The sequence below is a fragment of the Lissotriton helveticus genome, chromosome 2_1 (assembly GCF_964261635.1).
Source record: "Lissotriton helveticus chromosome 2_1, aLisHel1.1, whole genome shotgun sequence".
Classification (NCBI taxonomy): Eukaryota; Metazoa; Chordata; class Amphibia; order Caudata; family Salamandridae; genus Lissotriton; species Lissotriton helveticus.
Window position 1 is genome coordinate 1,790,168,901 of NC_136059.1, and position 17,766 is coordinate 1,790,186,666.

The 17,766-nt window shown below is 39.0% G+C and overlaps 1 protein-coding gene across 1 annotated transcript in view; it reads left to right on the forward strand.

Annotated features, from left to right (window-relative positions):
- ALPK1 (alpha kinase 1) overlaps positions 1–17,766 on the forward strand; it is a 314,892-nt gene that overhangs the window by 241,318 nt on the left and 55,808 nt on the right. Inside the window, exons 8-10 of the mRNA XM_078676727.1 lie at positions 3,211–3,287; positions 6,344–6,439; positions 17,323–17,427. Of these exons, the coding sequence (XP_078532853.1) occupies positions 3,211–3,287; positions 6,344–6,439; positions 17,323–17,427 (278 nt within the window). The remainder of the gene's footprint in view (positions 1–3,210; positions 3,288–6,343; positions 6,440–17,322; positions 17,428–17,766) is intronic.

Consider the following 17,766-nt stretch of genomic DNA (forward strand, 5'->3'; position numbering starts at 1 on the left):
ATATGCGGTGAAAGTTTGGCAATAATACTATTATAATGAATATTAGCCTCAGTTAAATAGCACGAGGAAAGACCGTTAACCCCCGCTCTACCTTGCTTTTCAGATCAACAGAATCCAACAGGAATGAGGTATTTATACGTACCACTCAAGTTTTCCTTTTCTACTGTATAGACACAATATAGTCTCATCATTTCACAACTAGACCACCAATTTTCACCGCTCGGGACCACAACTTTCTATAGACTACATCACTATCACACGGCACTGAAGACAATTAGAATAACATGCACTTGGTCTCTCCATTTCTATTAGGTTCATAGACCTACTGGTTAACAAAGGTACTTTTTGTGTTATTTGAGATTTCTCACTTTAGCAAAAATCATGTCAACCGGAATGTATATCTCACCACCAAACAATCCTGTATGAAGTTTATTCACATATTGTTTGGGGTTTACACCAATATGAACTAACAGAACTTAAATGTGTGATATTTAGGACTAGAGGTCCAGCCCTAAAATATACGTTTTGTTTGTTCTTTTAATCTGTACAGCCTTGAGAAAGTCGTGGGAAGATTTCCCTTTACGATAATACACGTGCCGGCTGTGAATTAAACTACTGAAAGACTCCCTGAAATAAAGTGGACAAGAAAGAAAGAAAGAAACATCATTGTATCTTATTACATCTTAAGTGTGGAAACACTCATTTACATGTGTTAAACATAATCATTACGTGTGCTAAGGAGTGGTTTGATACTTCAAAAGGGTGCTACCTTGACTGCCCATGCCATTTGTCCTGATACAGACCCCAGCAAACAACCCAAAAGGGGTGTTGAAACTTCAACAGTAGTTTTGAATAGCGTTTATATTTAGTCTGTCCTCATTGTTTAGGAAGATGTCAATCTAATTGTATCCAGATTCCTTTTTTCTAGGAACATATTTTGGCAAAACGTTGCCTACCTGTTGTGTTATGCATTCCACCAGAATTTATTACTCCAGTTTGAGTCAAAGAGGGCACTCCGTGTCTCCTCATTAATCTTTGTAGCACATGTTCTCATTCAAATGAACTGTTTACATTATATTGGATTCAAAAATCGAAAAAGTCCAGGTTGGGGGAGAGTGTACGACTAAGCAATAAATCTCCACCGAGATTGTTTTAGGAAAAAGTAGTTTTTCCTAGAGAACCCTCATCCACTAGGGTTGCCCCTTGGTGGCATGCTTCATCATTGGGATTCATCCCAATCCGCTCCGGATCAAGGCGTGCTATGACCAGACAGTTACGCTGGAGCACTTAGATATGGAGTCTATGATAAAGATGGTGTAGCTGAAGGGAGTGGAAATTACATGCTGGTAGGTTAAAAATACCTGACTAGTTGGGCTCTTGTTAATTCCTGCCTCTAGCCAGTATGGTTAAATTCAGGGGTTGTGTTTGAAGGAGTAGACTATAATGAGTCCTTTCACTTCAAAACTAATCGGTCAACATGTTTCAAGCCTTCCCTCTAATGGCTCTTCTTCAGGACCTATAGGAAAACCTATTCCTATTGGTACCACTCCTCAAAATCCACTAATAAGGACAAAATCAATAACATGCTGTACGCATACCCCTATTATACATACGGTTACCTGTAACATCATTCTATATCTGTAGCACGAAAAAACAATGGAGAGTTTAAAAACGAACAGGTCATCAGCCACGGCTGACAAACCTTGGATTATATATACAAACAATGGTGTAAAACACCCTGCTGTGAACGTGCTTAATAAACCTGAAAGTACGTGATCAATCTGTATGTGAGAAAACGAAAATTGCCCATCACTGTTGCTTTTACACAGTAGGGTTTGACTACAGGCCCCCTCCTCCCTGGCAAGACCATGACGCACTAGTACGACATCATAAATGTATGCAATATGTTGTCTGTGTGTTTTTTTTTATCTCATGATGCCTCACCAATCAAGTAGAGGCATTTTTACAACCACTGTGTAAAAGCAACGATGATGGGCAATTTTCATTTTCTCACATACAGCTTCATCACGTATTTTCAGGTTTATTAAGCACCTTCACAGCAGGGTGTTTTACATCATTGTTTGAATATAGAATTCAAGGGTTGTCAGTCGGGCCTGATGAGCTGTTTGTTTTTAAACTCCACACTGTTTTTTCTTGTTGCAGATACGGAATGACTTTACAGGTTACTGTATGTATAATAGCGGTAGGCGTATGGCATGCTATTAATTGTGTCCTTATTAGAGGATTTTGAGGAGTGGTACCAATAGGAATAGGTTTTCCTATAGGTCCTGAAGAAGAGCCATTAGGGGAAAGACTCGAAACATATTGACCAATTCGTTTTGAAGAGAACGGACTCATTATAGTCTACTCCTTCAAACAAATCCCCTGATTTTAACCTTATCGGCTAGAGGCATGAATAAAACAAGAGTCGTACTAGTCAGGTATTTTTAACCTACCAGCATGTAATTTCCACTTCCTTCACCTACGCCATTCTTGTCATCGACTCCATCTCTAAGTGCTTCTGTGTAACCATCTAGTCGTAGCAGGCCTCGATCCGCCGCGGATTGGGATGAACCCCAATGATGAAGCATGCCACCAAGGGGCAACCGTGGTGGGTGAGGGTTCTCTAGGGCAATCTACTTTTTCCTAAAACAATCTCTGTCGAGATTCATTGCTTAGTTATAGACTCTCCCCCAGGCTGGGTTTTTTCGATTTTTGAATACATATCTACAAGGAGGGAAAAACCTAGCTTCTATCTCTTTCTCCTGTTTTTTGTTGAGCACATAATATTGGTTTCATTAAAATGTTTAAATACTGTGTCTTTTTTGTAATTAGTTTGTGTTGTGTGTTGTTAATTATTTTCTGACACACCTATGGTCCAAAAAGCCACGTACATCTAGAATTATGTAGTTATTTCTACATCTGCTTCTAAATAAACAATTACTTTCATTATAACTCACAAGTACAGCATTTAGGCCATTATGTTTTGTGCTTAAATTGGTTTTGGACTTTTTGTGCCATTTGCATGATCTGTATAGTACAAATATAACTGTAAAAAAGGCTGATGATTCAGATTGCAACCCCATGATGATGAATTTGACCTTAAATACATACCTTGGTGTAAAGGTTGAAGTCAATTTATCTCTTTAAGAGACATTGTAAGTAACTCTTAACAGTTCATAGTACATTTTCTGTTGTCCTTTATTTCAGGCTTGTGGTATGAGGCTGCTGAATTGATATGGGCTTCCATTGTAGGATATTGTGAGCTTACCTTACCAGATAGAAAGGTCAGTATTTCTTGTTTTTCTTGTAAAATAAAAGTTTCAGATCTTCAATTGTCAGTTTTCCTCTCCAAAAGTCTGATGTTTACACATTACATACACGTATATGCTTCATCTAGATACATTTTTCATGTTAATAGCTTATGTCAAACTGAAGGAGATTTGTATTAAAAAAATTGTTAGTGTACTAAATTGATGATTGTTAGCTTAAAAACATAACAGCAATCTAGGCTATTTGTTCTCTCGGGTAAACGTAATTCTCTTGGAAAAGGTGTTGAAACGGTGTGACATTTGAAGCATGCACACTAGTTTTTCCATCCTGATTTTGGGTTTTTTGGGGGCGATGGAGTACATTTATTGATGGACAAGAACAGTAATATTTATGTATGTATTTTTTAGGTCTTAACTACAGACAGGTAACTGTCTGTAGGGTGACCTATGTTTCCAATATATAATATACGTTTATAGTGCTCTTAAGGTCAGTCCCTCACTCATGACAGATTTGTTTAAATCTATCTCAGTAATCTTCTCTTGATTCAATCACTTTCCTCCCTATTCTTGTGGTTGTACTGTCCAGGAGTATTGTGTTAACCCAATTCATTGGGGTCACTCCCAGTAGGTCGCATAAGCCCATAATGGTAACTACATTCTTTTTGGAGAAAAGGAGAACTGACAATTGCCTCTCAATACTGTCAGTTATCCCCCAATTCACATGTGGTATTCACACTCGTGCACCCTCTAAATGAGTTCTCTCACATAACAATTGATACACAATTATTTATTAGGAGCTATTTGTTTACTAACCATGTACATTAGAAATATTGTAAATGTTACAAATAACTCAGCAGCACTTATGGAAATTAGGGAAATGTCAAATATTCCCCAATTGTATTTCATCACAAATTCCTATTCTTTAATAGGAAACACATTCCAAGATTGCTGGCTATGCATGTGCATGCGTCTTGAAGTATGTCTAATGTCTATGCCTGTCGGCGCCAACAATCATTGAAAGAAACAGTAGCTTGGCCAGTAAAAGCTGAAACCTATTGGTTTGGCCAATGCTTGTTTTATTTTGGTGCATTTGTATGTGTTCCTGAGGGTATACGTACGTTTTGCCTATTTAAAGTAAAACTGAGCCTTTTGACTTCATCTTGCAGTGGTCTACATCACCAATGGAATGTTGCAGCATTTCTTTTCACTTTACTACCCAGAACCTCCTGGGGCTCACCCTGGCTTACCATCACATCAGACTTCGACAAAACTACATCCGCAACAAGCCTTATACACTTCAAGCCATATCATCAATACCCACCACTAACAGGCACATGCATCAATGTTTGCTTTTGCGATTCCTTAATTGCGATTATTAAGGAATCGCAATTAAGGATTTGCAAAAGCCTATGCATGTAGGAATCGCTATAAAATTAACGATTCCCAAACATTCCTTAATTGCGACCTGCAAATTGTGAGTCCCAATAAAGGAATGCCTTCCCATTCATTCGTATGGGCCTAATAGGTACTCGCCAATTGCGCATGCAATTTCAAAGGTGCAAGGGTGTCAAAAGGACACCCTGTTGCACCCCCTGAAATTGATCTGTGCACACATGTTGTGCACACACATGCCCGAAGGGCATGTGTGTGTGTAACCTACAACTTTGAAAAATGCACTTTAGTGCATTTTTCAAAGTTTTTGCAAATTACCATCAAGTTCAAATTGATGGTAATTTGCTACCCCTATTAGAGAAATAGCTATTTGCGATTTCATCATGCATTGCATTTAAGGGATTGCAATTTGCAATCCCTTAAATGCAATCATAGTTTAGGAAATCACAATAAATTGCGATTTCTTAAATTGCGAGAGCCTTACAGTTTGATGCATCGCAGAAGCACTTTATGTGGGCGCGAACGGACGATTTTTGCGAATCGCACCATTTGCGCTCGCAAAAAAGGTTGATGCATGTGCCTGTTAGCCCATTATTACAGGGATCAAGATAATACTGATTAAGCTTGTAACGGGGCTCACCAGACTTATTTTTCATTACACGTTGTGTGGGAATACTGCATTTCGAGGAGGAACCTGCACATAAAAGGTGGTTAATTTTCTGAAAGAAATCAGGGCAAATGTTTTCTAACAACTTGTTTCACTGAAATTTCCAGTGACTTGAATTAAAAAAAATACTTTATAACCACGATTTTTAGAGAGTCAATCAGCCCACAGCGGAGCACAGATGATGATCTGTAACGCAACTGGTGCTGATGTAATAGCTCTCGGATACCTTTGGGTCGAGTTTGCGCTATAAGAAACATAAAAAAAACACAAAATAGTCATTTATATTGTGTTGATGCACTTAATTATTGCTCTGAAGAGGACGGTATCTCCTGAAAGTATTCATATTTATGGAGTACTATCTCATCCTGAAAACAAGAATCAAATTGTGGGGAAGAAAATGTTTATTTTAAGTCTTTAGGCTCACTCATTCATCTGTTGTTTGTATGGTGAGTGAAAAGAGATAGTTAGTTAACTAGCAAAAGCCAATGTCTTGTAAAGTGCTTTGCCATGTAAACGCAGTATCCAGTGTTACAGACAAAATGTGGGTAGGACACTGATGTGGGGAAGTGATCTACATACAGTTTGTATGTGAGATTTACAGGGGAGCTAGTATCAGTATATCCCTGAACAAGATACTTGGGAAGTTCATAGGTGTCTGCTCCAGAAAGCAAGGGGAGGTCATGATTGCCCCAGTCTCTTGAGTGCCTAGAAAAATCCATTAGGCCCTGGGTACAGCCACAAACCTGCAGCATCGAATCTGCAGACGATGGCCATACCGCAGCAATGTCACCCTAAACCAGACTCTAAAGAGAGCGTTTTAGTCAAGCATAAAAGCAATTCCTGGGTGCGGTCTATCCTATCTTCATAATTGCTGTTCGAAAGGGAGGGCGTTGTGTGTGTCACTAATATCAATCAGAGTTACTGTTCAAAGGTGTTTTTTGGGTTTGACCTCACTTGACGTGGTGAATTGTGTTCTTCTAACCTAGTTCTTATTGTTTTTTTGCATTTCCAGGGCATTTCTTCCTCTTTGGGAATTCTGGCAGACATTTTTGTTTCAATGAGTGAAGAAGATTATCAGAAATTTAAAAGCAATTCACGGATTGGCTTGGTAAGCATGAAATACAACAAACTGCTTGGAAGGAAATTCGTGGGATGTTTGCCTCTGCTAGATGTGATGTTTTGAGTCAAAAGCTTCAGCTCCTCTACCATTCGACAGTATTATAAACCTTAAAACAAGCATTTGTAATATATATATATTTACCTAGGCAGCACATTAGCCTGGATGCTGAAACATCTACTGTTCTTAAACATGGAGGGAAAGTAAGCACCAAACTGCGTGACACGCCAGGCATGGGAACACATGGAAAGAAATATTGTCTTTCAGCTGAAAATGGTATAGTCCAAAGCTCTATTTGTAATATAAAATCAGGGCCTTCGGTAGTCTTATCACTGAAAATACAAGATTTGAAAAAGATATTATTGTCTACGAGTGTTCGTGGAAGACCATTTCTATGGAATGAAATCTAGAGAATGCTAAATTGATTCTGGTATTTTACTGACCTCTGCTGGTCGTTTTCTATCAGGAAAGATAAATAGAGGCAGTTGCCAGAAAAAAATAAAAAAAGAAAGTCTCTCAGCAGAAAGCTATTCTGGTATTTTACTGACCTCTGCTGGTCGCTTTCTATCAAGACAGTTAAATAGAGGTAGTTGAACAGAAAACAAAGTCCCTAAGCTGAAGCAGACCAGTCCCAGGGCTGATCTCCAGAGCCCACATTGTACATACACATATAAGTATATAGTAGGTATATATTAAAGTATATACAAGAGGTCCCGAATACTCGACCTCAAAAGAGAAACTTATCTTGCACCTAAGTACAGTAACAAGGAAGTGGTAATATGCTGGGGATGGAAAAGGTCTTCCAGGTATCATTTAAGGGTGCTACCTTTCTCATATAAAAACACTGGTAATGTTTGTGTATTTTATGGTTGTACAAAACCCAGAACTGATACTCATACAGCAGTTTGTGTACAATCCTCCTATTTCCTTTTTAACGAAGAAATTCTGCCTCTTTTTACTTTAAAACAATTTAGGAACAGTTTAGACAACATTCAAATTCTTCTGTTTGTTTTTCTGTCATATATATTGGTTTAAGTCTATAATTCAAAGGTGAAGAAATATTGTAATTTAATGTTCTTCCACATCCTTTTACTTGTCTTGGCATAAATGTGCTAGCCAGACCGGTAACATTCTGGTCAGCTGGAAACCCTAATCATTTGCAACTCACAGCACTTGAAGCATTTTGACATAGTGCAGTGGGTCGTAGTAGTGTGAAATTAAAAGTTTGATACTGCTAACTCAGTTACAATTCCCTCAGTGATTACTATAGCAAACTTGGAATGTTAGACTACTTTCACATCGGTGTGCTGCCCTGTCGTCGTCGTACGTCCTACTTCTGGACACACAGCTGGCAGTGCGTGCTATTTATCACTTCCTTCTCTTTGGCAAATGTACCGATCACAAGGGAATGCCGAGTCCTTAGGAACAGTTTGAACAGCGCCGTAATTGTACATTTGTCACTGTAAACAGTAAGAGCATAGTCTGTTGCGCGGCAACTAGGCAGGGTGATCGATCGAGTTGTGGTAAAGTAGTAGAAAAGAAAGTTGTTGATACAAAAAGCTAATAAAATAGCACAACACTGAAAATGTCCCAAATAAAAACGTTATATTAAGGTTCAGAAAGTTGAGAAATAAAAGGTTTCCCTTCAACTAAAAGATATTCAAATTAAAAGATCGAATAGAAAGGTGGAAGGGATACAACAGGATAGTCTACTGCGGGGAGTTCAGAGTTCTGGACGTCTACGGAGGGAGAGGTACGGTTTACAGGAAAGTTGGCCAAATAATAACTTTGGGCGGTGAACTCCGCTCGTGGAGTTTACGGAGATTTCCGCACTCAGCGTTATGCGGAGCTCACAGAGTTCCGCTACACGGAGCAGATTATTTTCCCTCGCTTGTGTCGCACCTCCCGGCAAGATTTTTCGTCATTTGCGATCGTCAACATCAAGTTCCCGGCATGATTTCTCGACACATGCAGTCAAATTTCTCATTGCTGGCGACCACTGGAATTGAGAAACTGTCCGTTCGCATTGAGAAAGCTGCCCCTCGAGTAAAAATCGAGCAGCAGAAAGGAAGCAGCACCCACTTGAGCTGTGCAAGGTGCTGTCTGCGATGATTACACAAAGCAGACAAGCACCTGGCACTGAAAATCACAGAGAACAGCATTTAAATAACGCACTCCACCGCTTGCAGAGTTCGTGCTGCGGAGTTTTATTTGCTGTTCTTGGAGTTCCGCATAGCAGAACTCCGCCCAGGCTTACCGAATACACGCAGCCTGGCAGAAGAGGTGGGCAGGATGGGGTACTGCTGTCTAGGAAATGGAGGTAAACGGAAAGGGGCGACAGCAAGATCGGGACTAGACGGAGATGCAAAAAGATGTAGAAGGGGGGTCCTAGGGTGTCTCATCAGGTAGCCTGCAGAAACAAAGAAAGTTTTATAATGCAAATACAAAGTAGCAGTTGTGGAAGTGGGAGAGGTGTTGGGGTGACGGGGACCAATGACCAATCTACCTGAAATAAACAGGACACATCATCATAGGATACAAGGCAGAAAAAGCGACTCATTTGCCCTGCTATTAACGACATTTATATACAATTAGAGCTCCCGGCTTTATGGTATTTATTTGTTTGACATTTACGTCTGCATTTATCCATATTCATTTTTTGCCAATTTTATTTGTATTTATCCATATTTATTTGGGGTTTTGTAGGAAAAACTTTGCTGAAAATATTATATTGCCACATTTATTTAACCGCTGAATATGCACCCATGCTTGAATTCCTGCCAGGTTTCAGTGATCTGAACACTTGCAGAATATAAATCAATGCACTTATATCAAAATAAGCAAATTTCAGTATCACCCTTCTGCATATCTATAGCTGTTTGACCCTCTTTACTAAATGTCCTTTCTTTTTAGGTCGAGCATTTAAGACCTCTTGTATATGCTTTAGTATATACTTATACGTGTATGTTTTTTGTGGGCTCTGTAGATCAGCCCCAGGACTTGTCTGCTTCCGCTTAGTGACTTTTTTTGCTGATCAACTGCCTCTATTTAACTTTCTTGATAGAAAACGACCAGTAGAGGTCAGTAAAATACCAGAATTGCTTTCTGCTTAGTGATTTTCTTTTAAAAAATTTCTGGCAACCGCCTCTATTTAACTTTCTTGATAGAAAACAACCAGCAGAGGTCAGTAAAATACCCGAATCACCTAGGCATTTTCTAGATTCCAGTTCATAAAAATTGTCTTCCTCGAGCATCCGTAGACTATAATATTTTTTTCAAATATTATATTTTCAGTGATATGACCACTAAAGGCCCTGATTTTATATTTAAAACAAAGCTTTGGACTATACCATTTGCCACTGAAAGGCAATATTTCTCTCCATGTGTTCCCATACCTGGCATGTCACACAGTTTGGTGCTTACTTTCCCACCACGTTAAAGAACAGTAGATGTTACAGCACCCAGGCTATTGTGCTGCAAAGCTTAATACATATAAGGGCCCAAAGGCGAGACTGATTGCATTGCAAACGCTTGTTTAACTCCCTTACCTATCATTCCACACAACTATTGGCCTGGCAGTCATGGCAGAGTGTATTTAGAATCACTCAGATAACAACCCAATTTCCTTTTTTATCTATATTTAAAAATAAATACAGACAGAAAATAAATGGTGTTCGGTCTGTATTTATCTGTAAAAAAACAGTAAAAATGGAAAACAGGGAGCCTTCTATACAATTTTCATTTAGCCCAGCACGCGTTCTATACTAGCTAATCCAATGTTTTGAGAGCAGTGCTCTGCCTACAGAGCTTATTCAATTCAATCTCTTACTCAAAGTGGATGATCGGATCGAGGTTCAATGGGAAGCGCATCTAGTGCACGAAGAGGTCAGTAGAAAACAAGCACAGGCAACGCCAACTGGTCTCCCTTCTGATAGGTCTGAATTATCAGTCAGTCTTAAAGTGGTCACAGAAAAAGAGCTTTCAGAGCTATTACTGAGAGGAGTTTAGGCTTTACCCATATGTCAGTTTTCTAAGTACAGTATTTGCCTGGGCAAAGTTTAGTACTTCGATTTAAAAAGAATGCTTGTATTGCACTTTTTGCCGTGTGGGAAAGGTTATGCTCAATACAATAAGTCTGAATTGGTTTATGTTGGAAAGTCAATGATCAAGGATGTATAGAACTGATCTGTTTATAATGAAAGGTATCAAGAAAGGTGGCAGGCATGACATAATTATTCTGAAAAGCATATGTTAAAGTCAATAGGCATTTATGGGTGAGCTAATATCGCATACTAGCGCCCACAGAGAGATATTTTGTTACTTGTAGTTTCACAGATTACTGTTGCTGGTAAGTTTTTTGGTGTTGGTTACCCCTCTGACAAACAATGGAGATCGAAGATTTGCACTTTGGGAATCCTTGTTACACCCTCTTAGGAGAGAGATAGCATCTATATTTTCCAACTGTAATGTTATATACATTTGTAATTTGATGACTATCTGCCTCATGATTGCCATCTAGGAGACATTACGCTCAATTCAGTAGCTTTGAGTTAGTGATGGTGACTAGCTAATGGTAAAAGCTACAAACCAGATTGGTTCACCGGGAAAGAAAAGTTATGTCCAATGCCATAGGTCTGACTTGTTTGTTATGAATCGTTTTGACAAAGGTGGAAGGATTGACTTATTTATTGTGAAAAGCAAGTGCCAAAAAGCCTTAATGGTAGATTGCTATCACACTATGTCACAAGGTGTGGACGGTACTTTGTTAAATGAAGTCTCATGATTACAGTAGTAAAGAAAGGTTTTACTGTTGGTCACCCCCTTTGATAAATGCTGGGTGTAGAAGATTTTTACTGTGATAACTCATGTCAGGCCCTTTTGAGGGGTAGTAGATTGGTTTGCCAATTTCAATTTTGATCATATTTGTAATTTTATAACTGTACATGTGGTGGTTGACAGTTTATGCTTCGTTCAGTATGCCTGTTTTGGTTATGGTCTCACGCCAATGGCAAATGTTATAGGCCTTATTGGTTCAGTGGGAATAGTAATGCCAAATGCCATACATTTGATTTGTTTTTTTGTGAAAACCTATGGCAAAGTCAGTAGGCCTGGCTTACTTCTTTTGAAAAGCTTGTGTTTTCGCAATAAGCTTTTAAGGTGGATTGTTATTACATTGTGCTAAAGACTGTAGGTGAGTATTTTGTTACATGGAATGTCACAAGGGTTTTGATGTTGGTGACACACTCAAACAAACAGTGGGGATAGAAGAGTTGCACAATGTAATCCTTTTTAGGTCATTTTCGGTGGGGTTTTATATTGTTTTGACAGAGGTAATTGTTAACATATTTGTATTTTTATTACTGTGTTCCTGATGGCTCCCTTCTGCGAAAGCTTATGTTTGAAACAGTAGGTCTGAGTTGGGTATGTGATAAAGGCTATGAGCCTGATTGGGATATTTTGGGGATTGTTACTGCACTGTTTAAAGCCTACCGACATATTTTGTTAAATGAAGTTTCGAAGGTTATCTATGTAGGCAAGGATTTTGGTGTTGATCAATGCCTTTGACTAATTTAGGAGTAGCTGATTTATACTAATAATTATTAAAACATAAATAAACGTGTCAAATGTATGTTTTTTCAGGGACTGGGCCAGAAGTAAATTGTGGCTAAGGCCTTTTTTGTTTATAGAACACAATGGTGAGGGCGTGGGAGTGACAGAGACTCACTGTGAGGGGTAGCAATCAAAGCTGGAGCAAGGGCGAGGTAGGAGAGCAACATAGGAACTTGGGGTGGGGGCAGGTTTAAAAAAAGATTACAAGGCAGGTAGGGAGAGGTGGGGTAAGCGAAGGGCAAGCTTGAGGAGAGCAATGTGTAAGCATGGGCAGATTTCAAGCAAGGGGGAAGCTGCTCACAAGGGATAGTGAAGGAAACACAATCATTCCCTTGGAGTGCATAAGTCAAAAGAAAAAAGTATTTTGCTGAATGTTGGTATTGGAAGAATGCAAATCATCCTGTTAAAAGAATGTTAACGAAACTATGTTCATGAGTAGGGGCAAACACAAGGAAAGTAATGGAACAACAAGAAACAAAAATTAGATTGACAAGAAAGCCCCCAGCGGTAAGCAGAAGACTGACCTAAGGTCCACCTATAACTGTTGGTTATGGCCACATCAAAAACTAAGCTAAAAGCTGTTTGGAGAAGAAAACTATAAAGAGCACAACCAATTATCATTATAAACTAATCAGTCATGTATGAATTTCATCCTTCTCTACTTTGACTTTCAGATTTTTTTTGTTTCCTCTGGGTGCTGTTGCTTTGTTATTGTCGATGGGCAGTCTCATAGTTTTTATTTCAATCTCACTGTGCATCTGAGTATTCACAGGGTTCAACATAGAGGATTAGATAGAAGATTATATTTTGTTCCTTGATGGTGTGAGCACATTATAGTCTTTATTCTGAGTGTCACAGGATTGTATACCATTGGGTAAAAGTTTTGGTGCATATCACCTTTCCCAGGTGAGATTTATCTGCCCAATTCTGAGCTTGACTGGTCAGAATGAGAAATAACGCGCTGTTGCCGGTTTACTGAACATGAAATCTGCCATTTTCCCCAATAGCATCCTCTTCCACCGCATGTTCCTTTAGGTTGTACTAGGAGGAATTTCTCCTGGTCAGTGCCATCATTTCGGAAGTTTGGATTCGGGTTGCACTCATCATTGGGTTCCCTCTAACTATGAGAATGAGTGCCTATTCATTTTTTTATTCTATTTCATCGAAGTACCACCTTTTGGGAACAACGTTCAGCAGTGGCGTGCTCTCATCATTGTCCTATTAAACTACTGCTCGGATTTATCTGAAGTGCATGATGTCCCTAGTCTACTGTATGGCGGGTATGCTCTCCTTTCCTTTGGGCATTTTGAAATCTCACCATTTATTGAAGATACAATCCACATGAACCTACCACAACTTTTTGTGAGCTGCTTTTAAGCTACCCAGTGACTTCTAATGGACACTTAAATAGTCACTGTAAGAAAAGGGGTTACAGTTCTAGTCACAGAAGCGAAATGGTGCTACTCAGTGTCAACAATCATATTTCCCCAAACAACATGCAAGTCATGTTAGAAAAGAGTATTGAAGCCTAGTGTGAAATGTTCAATAACAATTTAATTAATAGTGTGAAGCTTCCTTTTATCTACAAGGTGCACAAACCTGGATTTACTGTACATGGGATCATCAACTGGGGCAGTCTTATTGCTGCAGCTCCTCAAGCTGACATTGCCAATCTGTAACTCCTTTGGTGGTTGCACAATTCTTGACTCTTTTCTGCTTTTTAAAAGACAACACCAGTGCATCTATTCTGCCATGTTAGAATGCAAAAGTCATTATTTTAAGAGGGCAACACAACCCACATATTTTAAGATACATACCCTTGATATCTAGATGTTAAAGCTCAGCAGCAAATGCTTAGGCTTTTTTTAGGTCGGGCCTCCATTGGCCAGCTGCATGTAATCAGAATAATTCATAAATAAGAACCACATAGAAATTCATGGAGGAGCTTTGGATGAGTCCCAGCATTCATATCTCTTTTCAAGTGTCATCATATTTTGCTTCTGCCCACCAGAGCATCCAGTTTATGGTTAAGAGTCTGCCCTCTTCGGACATTGACTGTCTTCCCTAAAAAAAAGTGCACTTAGTGCCAGGGTTGGCGTGCCAGTACATTACTTTATCACTGTTGTTTTCTTACCATTCTTTATCCTTTTTGTTTTCCTTTTTATTTTTTTAGTCATCCTTGTATGCTTAAACTATGTCTTCGCATTACAGGAATTCAAAGCCAGTATTCATTCTCCTCTGCACCCAAAAGAATACCTTTTTGTGTGTGGTGAATTAGAAATAAAATGGTTTTCTATACCTATTCAAAGAACACCTACCTGCTGGAAACACCTGTACTAAAATGACATGCAATGATATATATATTTTTTTTAATTTACTATTTTTATTACAAGAATATTGTGGACACATTAAGGAGGTGGTACAATTTCTATTTTTCTACTGTTTGATTTTTGTGAGTTAAGCTTGTAATAAAAAATGAAAAGAAATAAACATACTGGCATTGCCATTGCTTGTTTAAATATTGCCCTCAGTATCATACCTAGGCTTCCCAACGTCGTGTCTTTGGGATAACAGTGTTTACTCCTCTAATACTTTTTGTTACATTGTTGTTGTTTTTTGATATCCAATTGTTGTTTTTGTGTATCTTGATTTTTAACTAAATACCCCAATTCTGGCATGATGACCAGATTGTACTCACTTTCAAAAAAAATTCAGAAATGGTGTGTTTCAGCACATAAAGGACCAAAGGCACTGATAATTAAATAGCGATTGAACCAGTGCAGTGATGCTATCTGGGCTGGTTGCACGGTTAATTTTATTCATTTAAGGATCTCTTTTGATTTTACCCAGAAAGCATTTACGTGTGTTGTAATAACGACCAATTAAATCTCACCCTAACTGTGGGAAGAGATTATGGTATTCACACAGTTGTACAGAAGCAGCAGGTAGTGTAGAAAGAATAATACAAAAGAACCCAAAAAGGGGCCTGGTCTGTAAAGCCAGGAATGTTTGGTATCACTTCAGTTCACTTGAATGTTCACCAATGGCAATGTCAATAACTAATCGAACAATGCACTAACAATGTATGAAGAACACTGGGCCATGTAAATCTTATCTCAACAAATTTCAGCAATCCTGGACCCTAAGACCTTGTAAGTGTTGTAATTAATTTTCCAACAATAATCTATCGGTAAGGACAACCTAATTTGTATACTTCTTAGAAATGACCAGCACATTATTCCTTGCACAAATGTAAGACTGCCCAAAATAAATAAAGTTGCATAAGATTGAACTTCTAATTTATAAGGCAGGGAAATCACCAGTGTGTTCATGTAGAAAAGTGTCCCAAAGGGACTCTCACCTATGTTTGTTTTTTAAACTGGCTCTGCGACTTCCCCAACATGTTGTCATAATTTACTATCTAATAATAGTAATAATGATAATCCTCACCTTGCCCAAATTACACCAGTAAATTTGTAAGAAGAGAAGAGACATTTCTTTGTTATATCACACAGGATGCGAGTGTTTATGTGGGGAAACTCTTCACATTGATTCATGTTTTTAAGTCTCTAAATGACTGTGTAGGAAGAGTTGTATTGCCCTTAATATTCTACCAGATGTGTTTAAGTAGTACATGTTTATGATTGATAATAGGCTTATGAAGATCTACAGTCAGCATTTTCTTTAAATCTTACTGAGGTGATGAACATGTAACCCTTAAAAACAAATACAATGTATAAATTGGGAAGGTGTAGGTATGCTTACCCGGAGCTATAGGTATTAAATTCATATTTTAAAATAATGTGGAATGGATTTTTAAGATAAAGGATGGCTCTCAAATATCTAAGCTGACGTTCTATTGGCTCTCCATAGGCCCTCCATTGGCAACCATTCCACATTACATCTTAACCCCTTCAGCGCTTATGACAAAGCCAGCTCGTCATGGGCGTTACCTGCGCTACGCGGATGACGAGCTGGCTTTGTCATAAACAGCGCATTTTTGAAATTCCAGCGCACAGCGGGAAAACGCGGTAGCGCGGTAGTGGTTAAAACCATAAAAGGACTAAGATGGAGAAGATGAAGACTATATTGTACAGAACATGGCAAGAATGCAGAGTGATAAAGAGACTATTAAATGGTTCGGTAGACTAGATACACCTATGAGCAAACTTATTTTAGTACTAGGGAGGCACAGCAGGATACTTAATAGACTGAGGGATGTTTTGAGTGAGAGGGTAGTGTACTTGTATTTGGGTTGTACTTCGTTCACGGGAGGGTACTTTGCTGATAACATTTTTAAATGTGTAGTTCTCTCTTTGGATATTTGGTTATTTGTTTACTATTTTTTCTTGTCAGTAGTATTCAGCTGTGATGTGAATTACTTTTATGATCGTTAACTTAGCTTTTGTTGTGTATTTATCAGCTTCATTTGAGTTGTTATTTCCATATGCATATGGTTCATCAATTGGCATGACAGTCTAAACCTTGCCAGATATATTTCTTAGTTAGCATTAAATAATTATTTTGGTCCTGTGTGAAATAGAAGATCTTGATGATACGTAACATCTCTGACTTCATCAACAATTATAACACTTGGTTAGGCAATAACGAAGCCATAGAACACGAGAAGTACTGGGGACAGTAGTCTAAGAAACTTCACAAACTTGAACTAAAGTCAGCAGAAAACAATCAATTCCCTTTTGTATTTTTGTTGTTGCTGTGTGATCATAGAAAAACTCTGTTGTAAGGAAAACACTCTGTCAGTATTTTCATTTTTTAGTCCGAGCCTACTATATATCTTCCCTCCTACGTTAGCCCCTTCGCCGCTGGCGGGATTCCCCCGCTGTGCTGGGGGTCGGGGGGGCACGTACAGCGCCCCCCTGCTCATGACGAAGTCAGCTCGTCATGAGCCACGGCGCTCCGGTGCTCATGACGAGCTGAGCTCGTCATGACCGCGCCCGTTCCAATGGAACGTTCAGCACAGCAGGGGAATCAGCCCAGCGTGCGAGCGTTCCAAGTAACGGGCGCGGTCATGACGAGCTCAGCTCAGCTCGTCATGAGCACCGGAGCGCCGTGGCTCATGACGAGCTGAGCTCGTCATGAGCATCCAAGAGGTTAATGCATTGATTTTGTGATCTATATTTAGTAGGTGGGCTGAAAGAAAAGTCCTGTAGAAATGTGAAATATTTTAGGGATTTTGAAATTAGTGTACTCCCTTGGTATGCATATGCATTCATGTTTTCATCTTACATGTTATTTGGCAGAACCTCCTGACAGAATATGACCACCGCTTACTGTCAGCAGCAGAAGCATGTAAACTGGCAGCAACCTATAGTGCATACAGCCCCCTCTTTGTTCTGACAAACGTGGTAAGTAATATTTTTGTGTTTAAAGAAAGTGGGGATTTAACATTTAAGGTTGGTGATAAGGTTAAAGATAGACAATTATTATGGTAAAAAGAGATTTAATTGTTTTATTGTCCCAGATTCACCTGCATCTTAGACAAGGGATGTCCAGGAGGGCCTGATCCATGCCATATTTGCAGGATTCCCACTTAAATTACATTGACATAACTTCAGCTCGGTGGGACTCAATTACATAGGGCCTTATTCCGACTTTGGTATGCTATCGGCATTGCCACCCGCTAGATTACAACAGTACTTTGGGGTTGGCGGTGTGACGGCCGCCGGTCCGATCCTTTTCCTCCA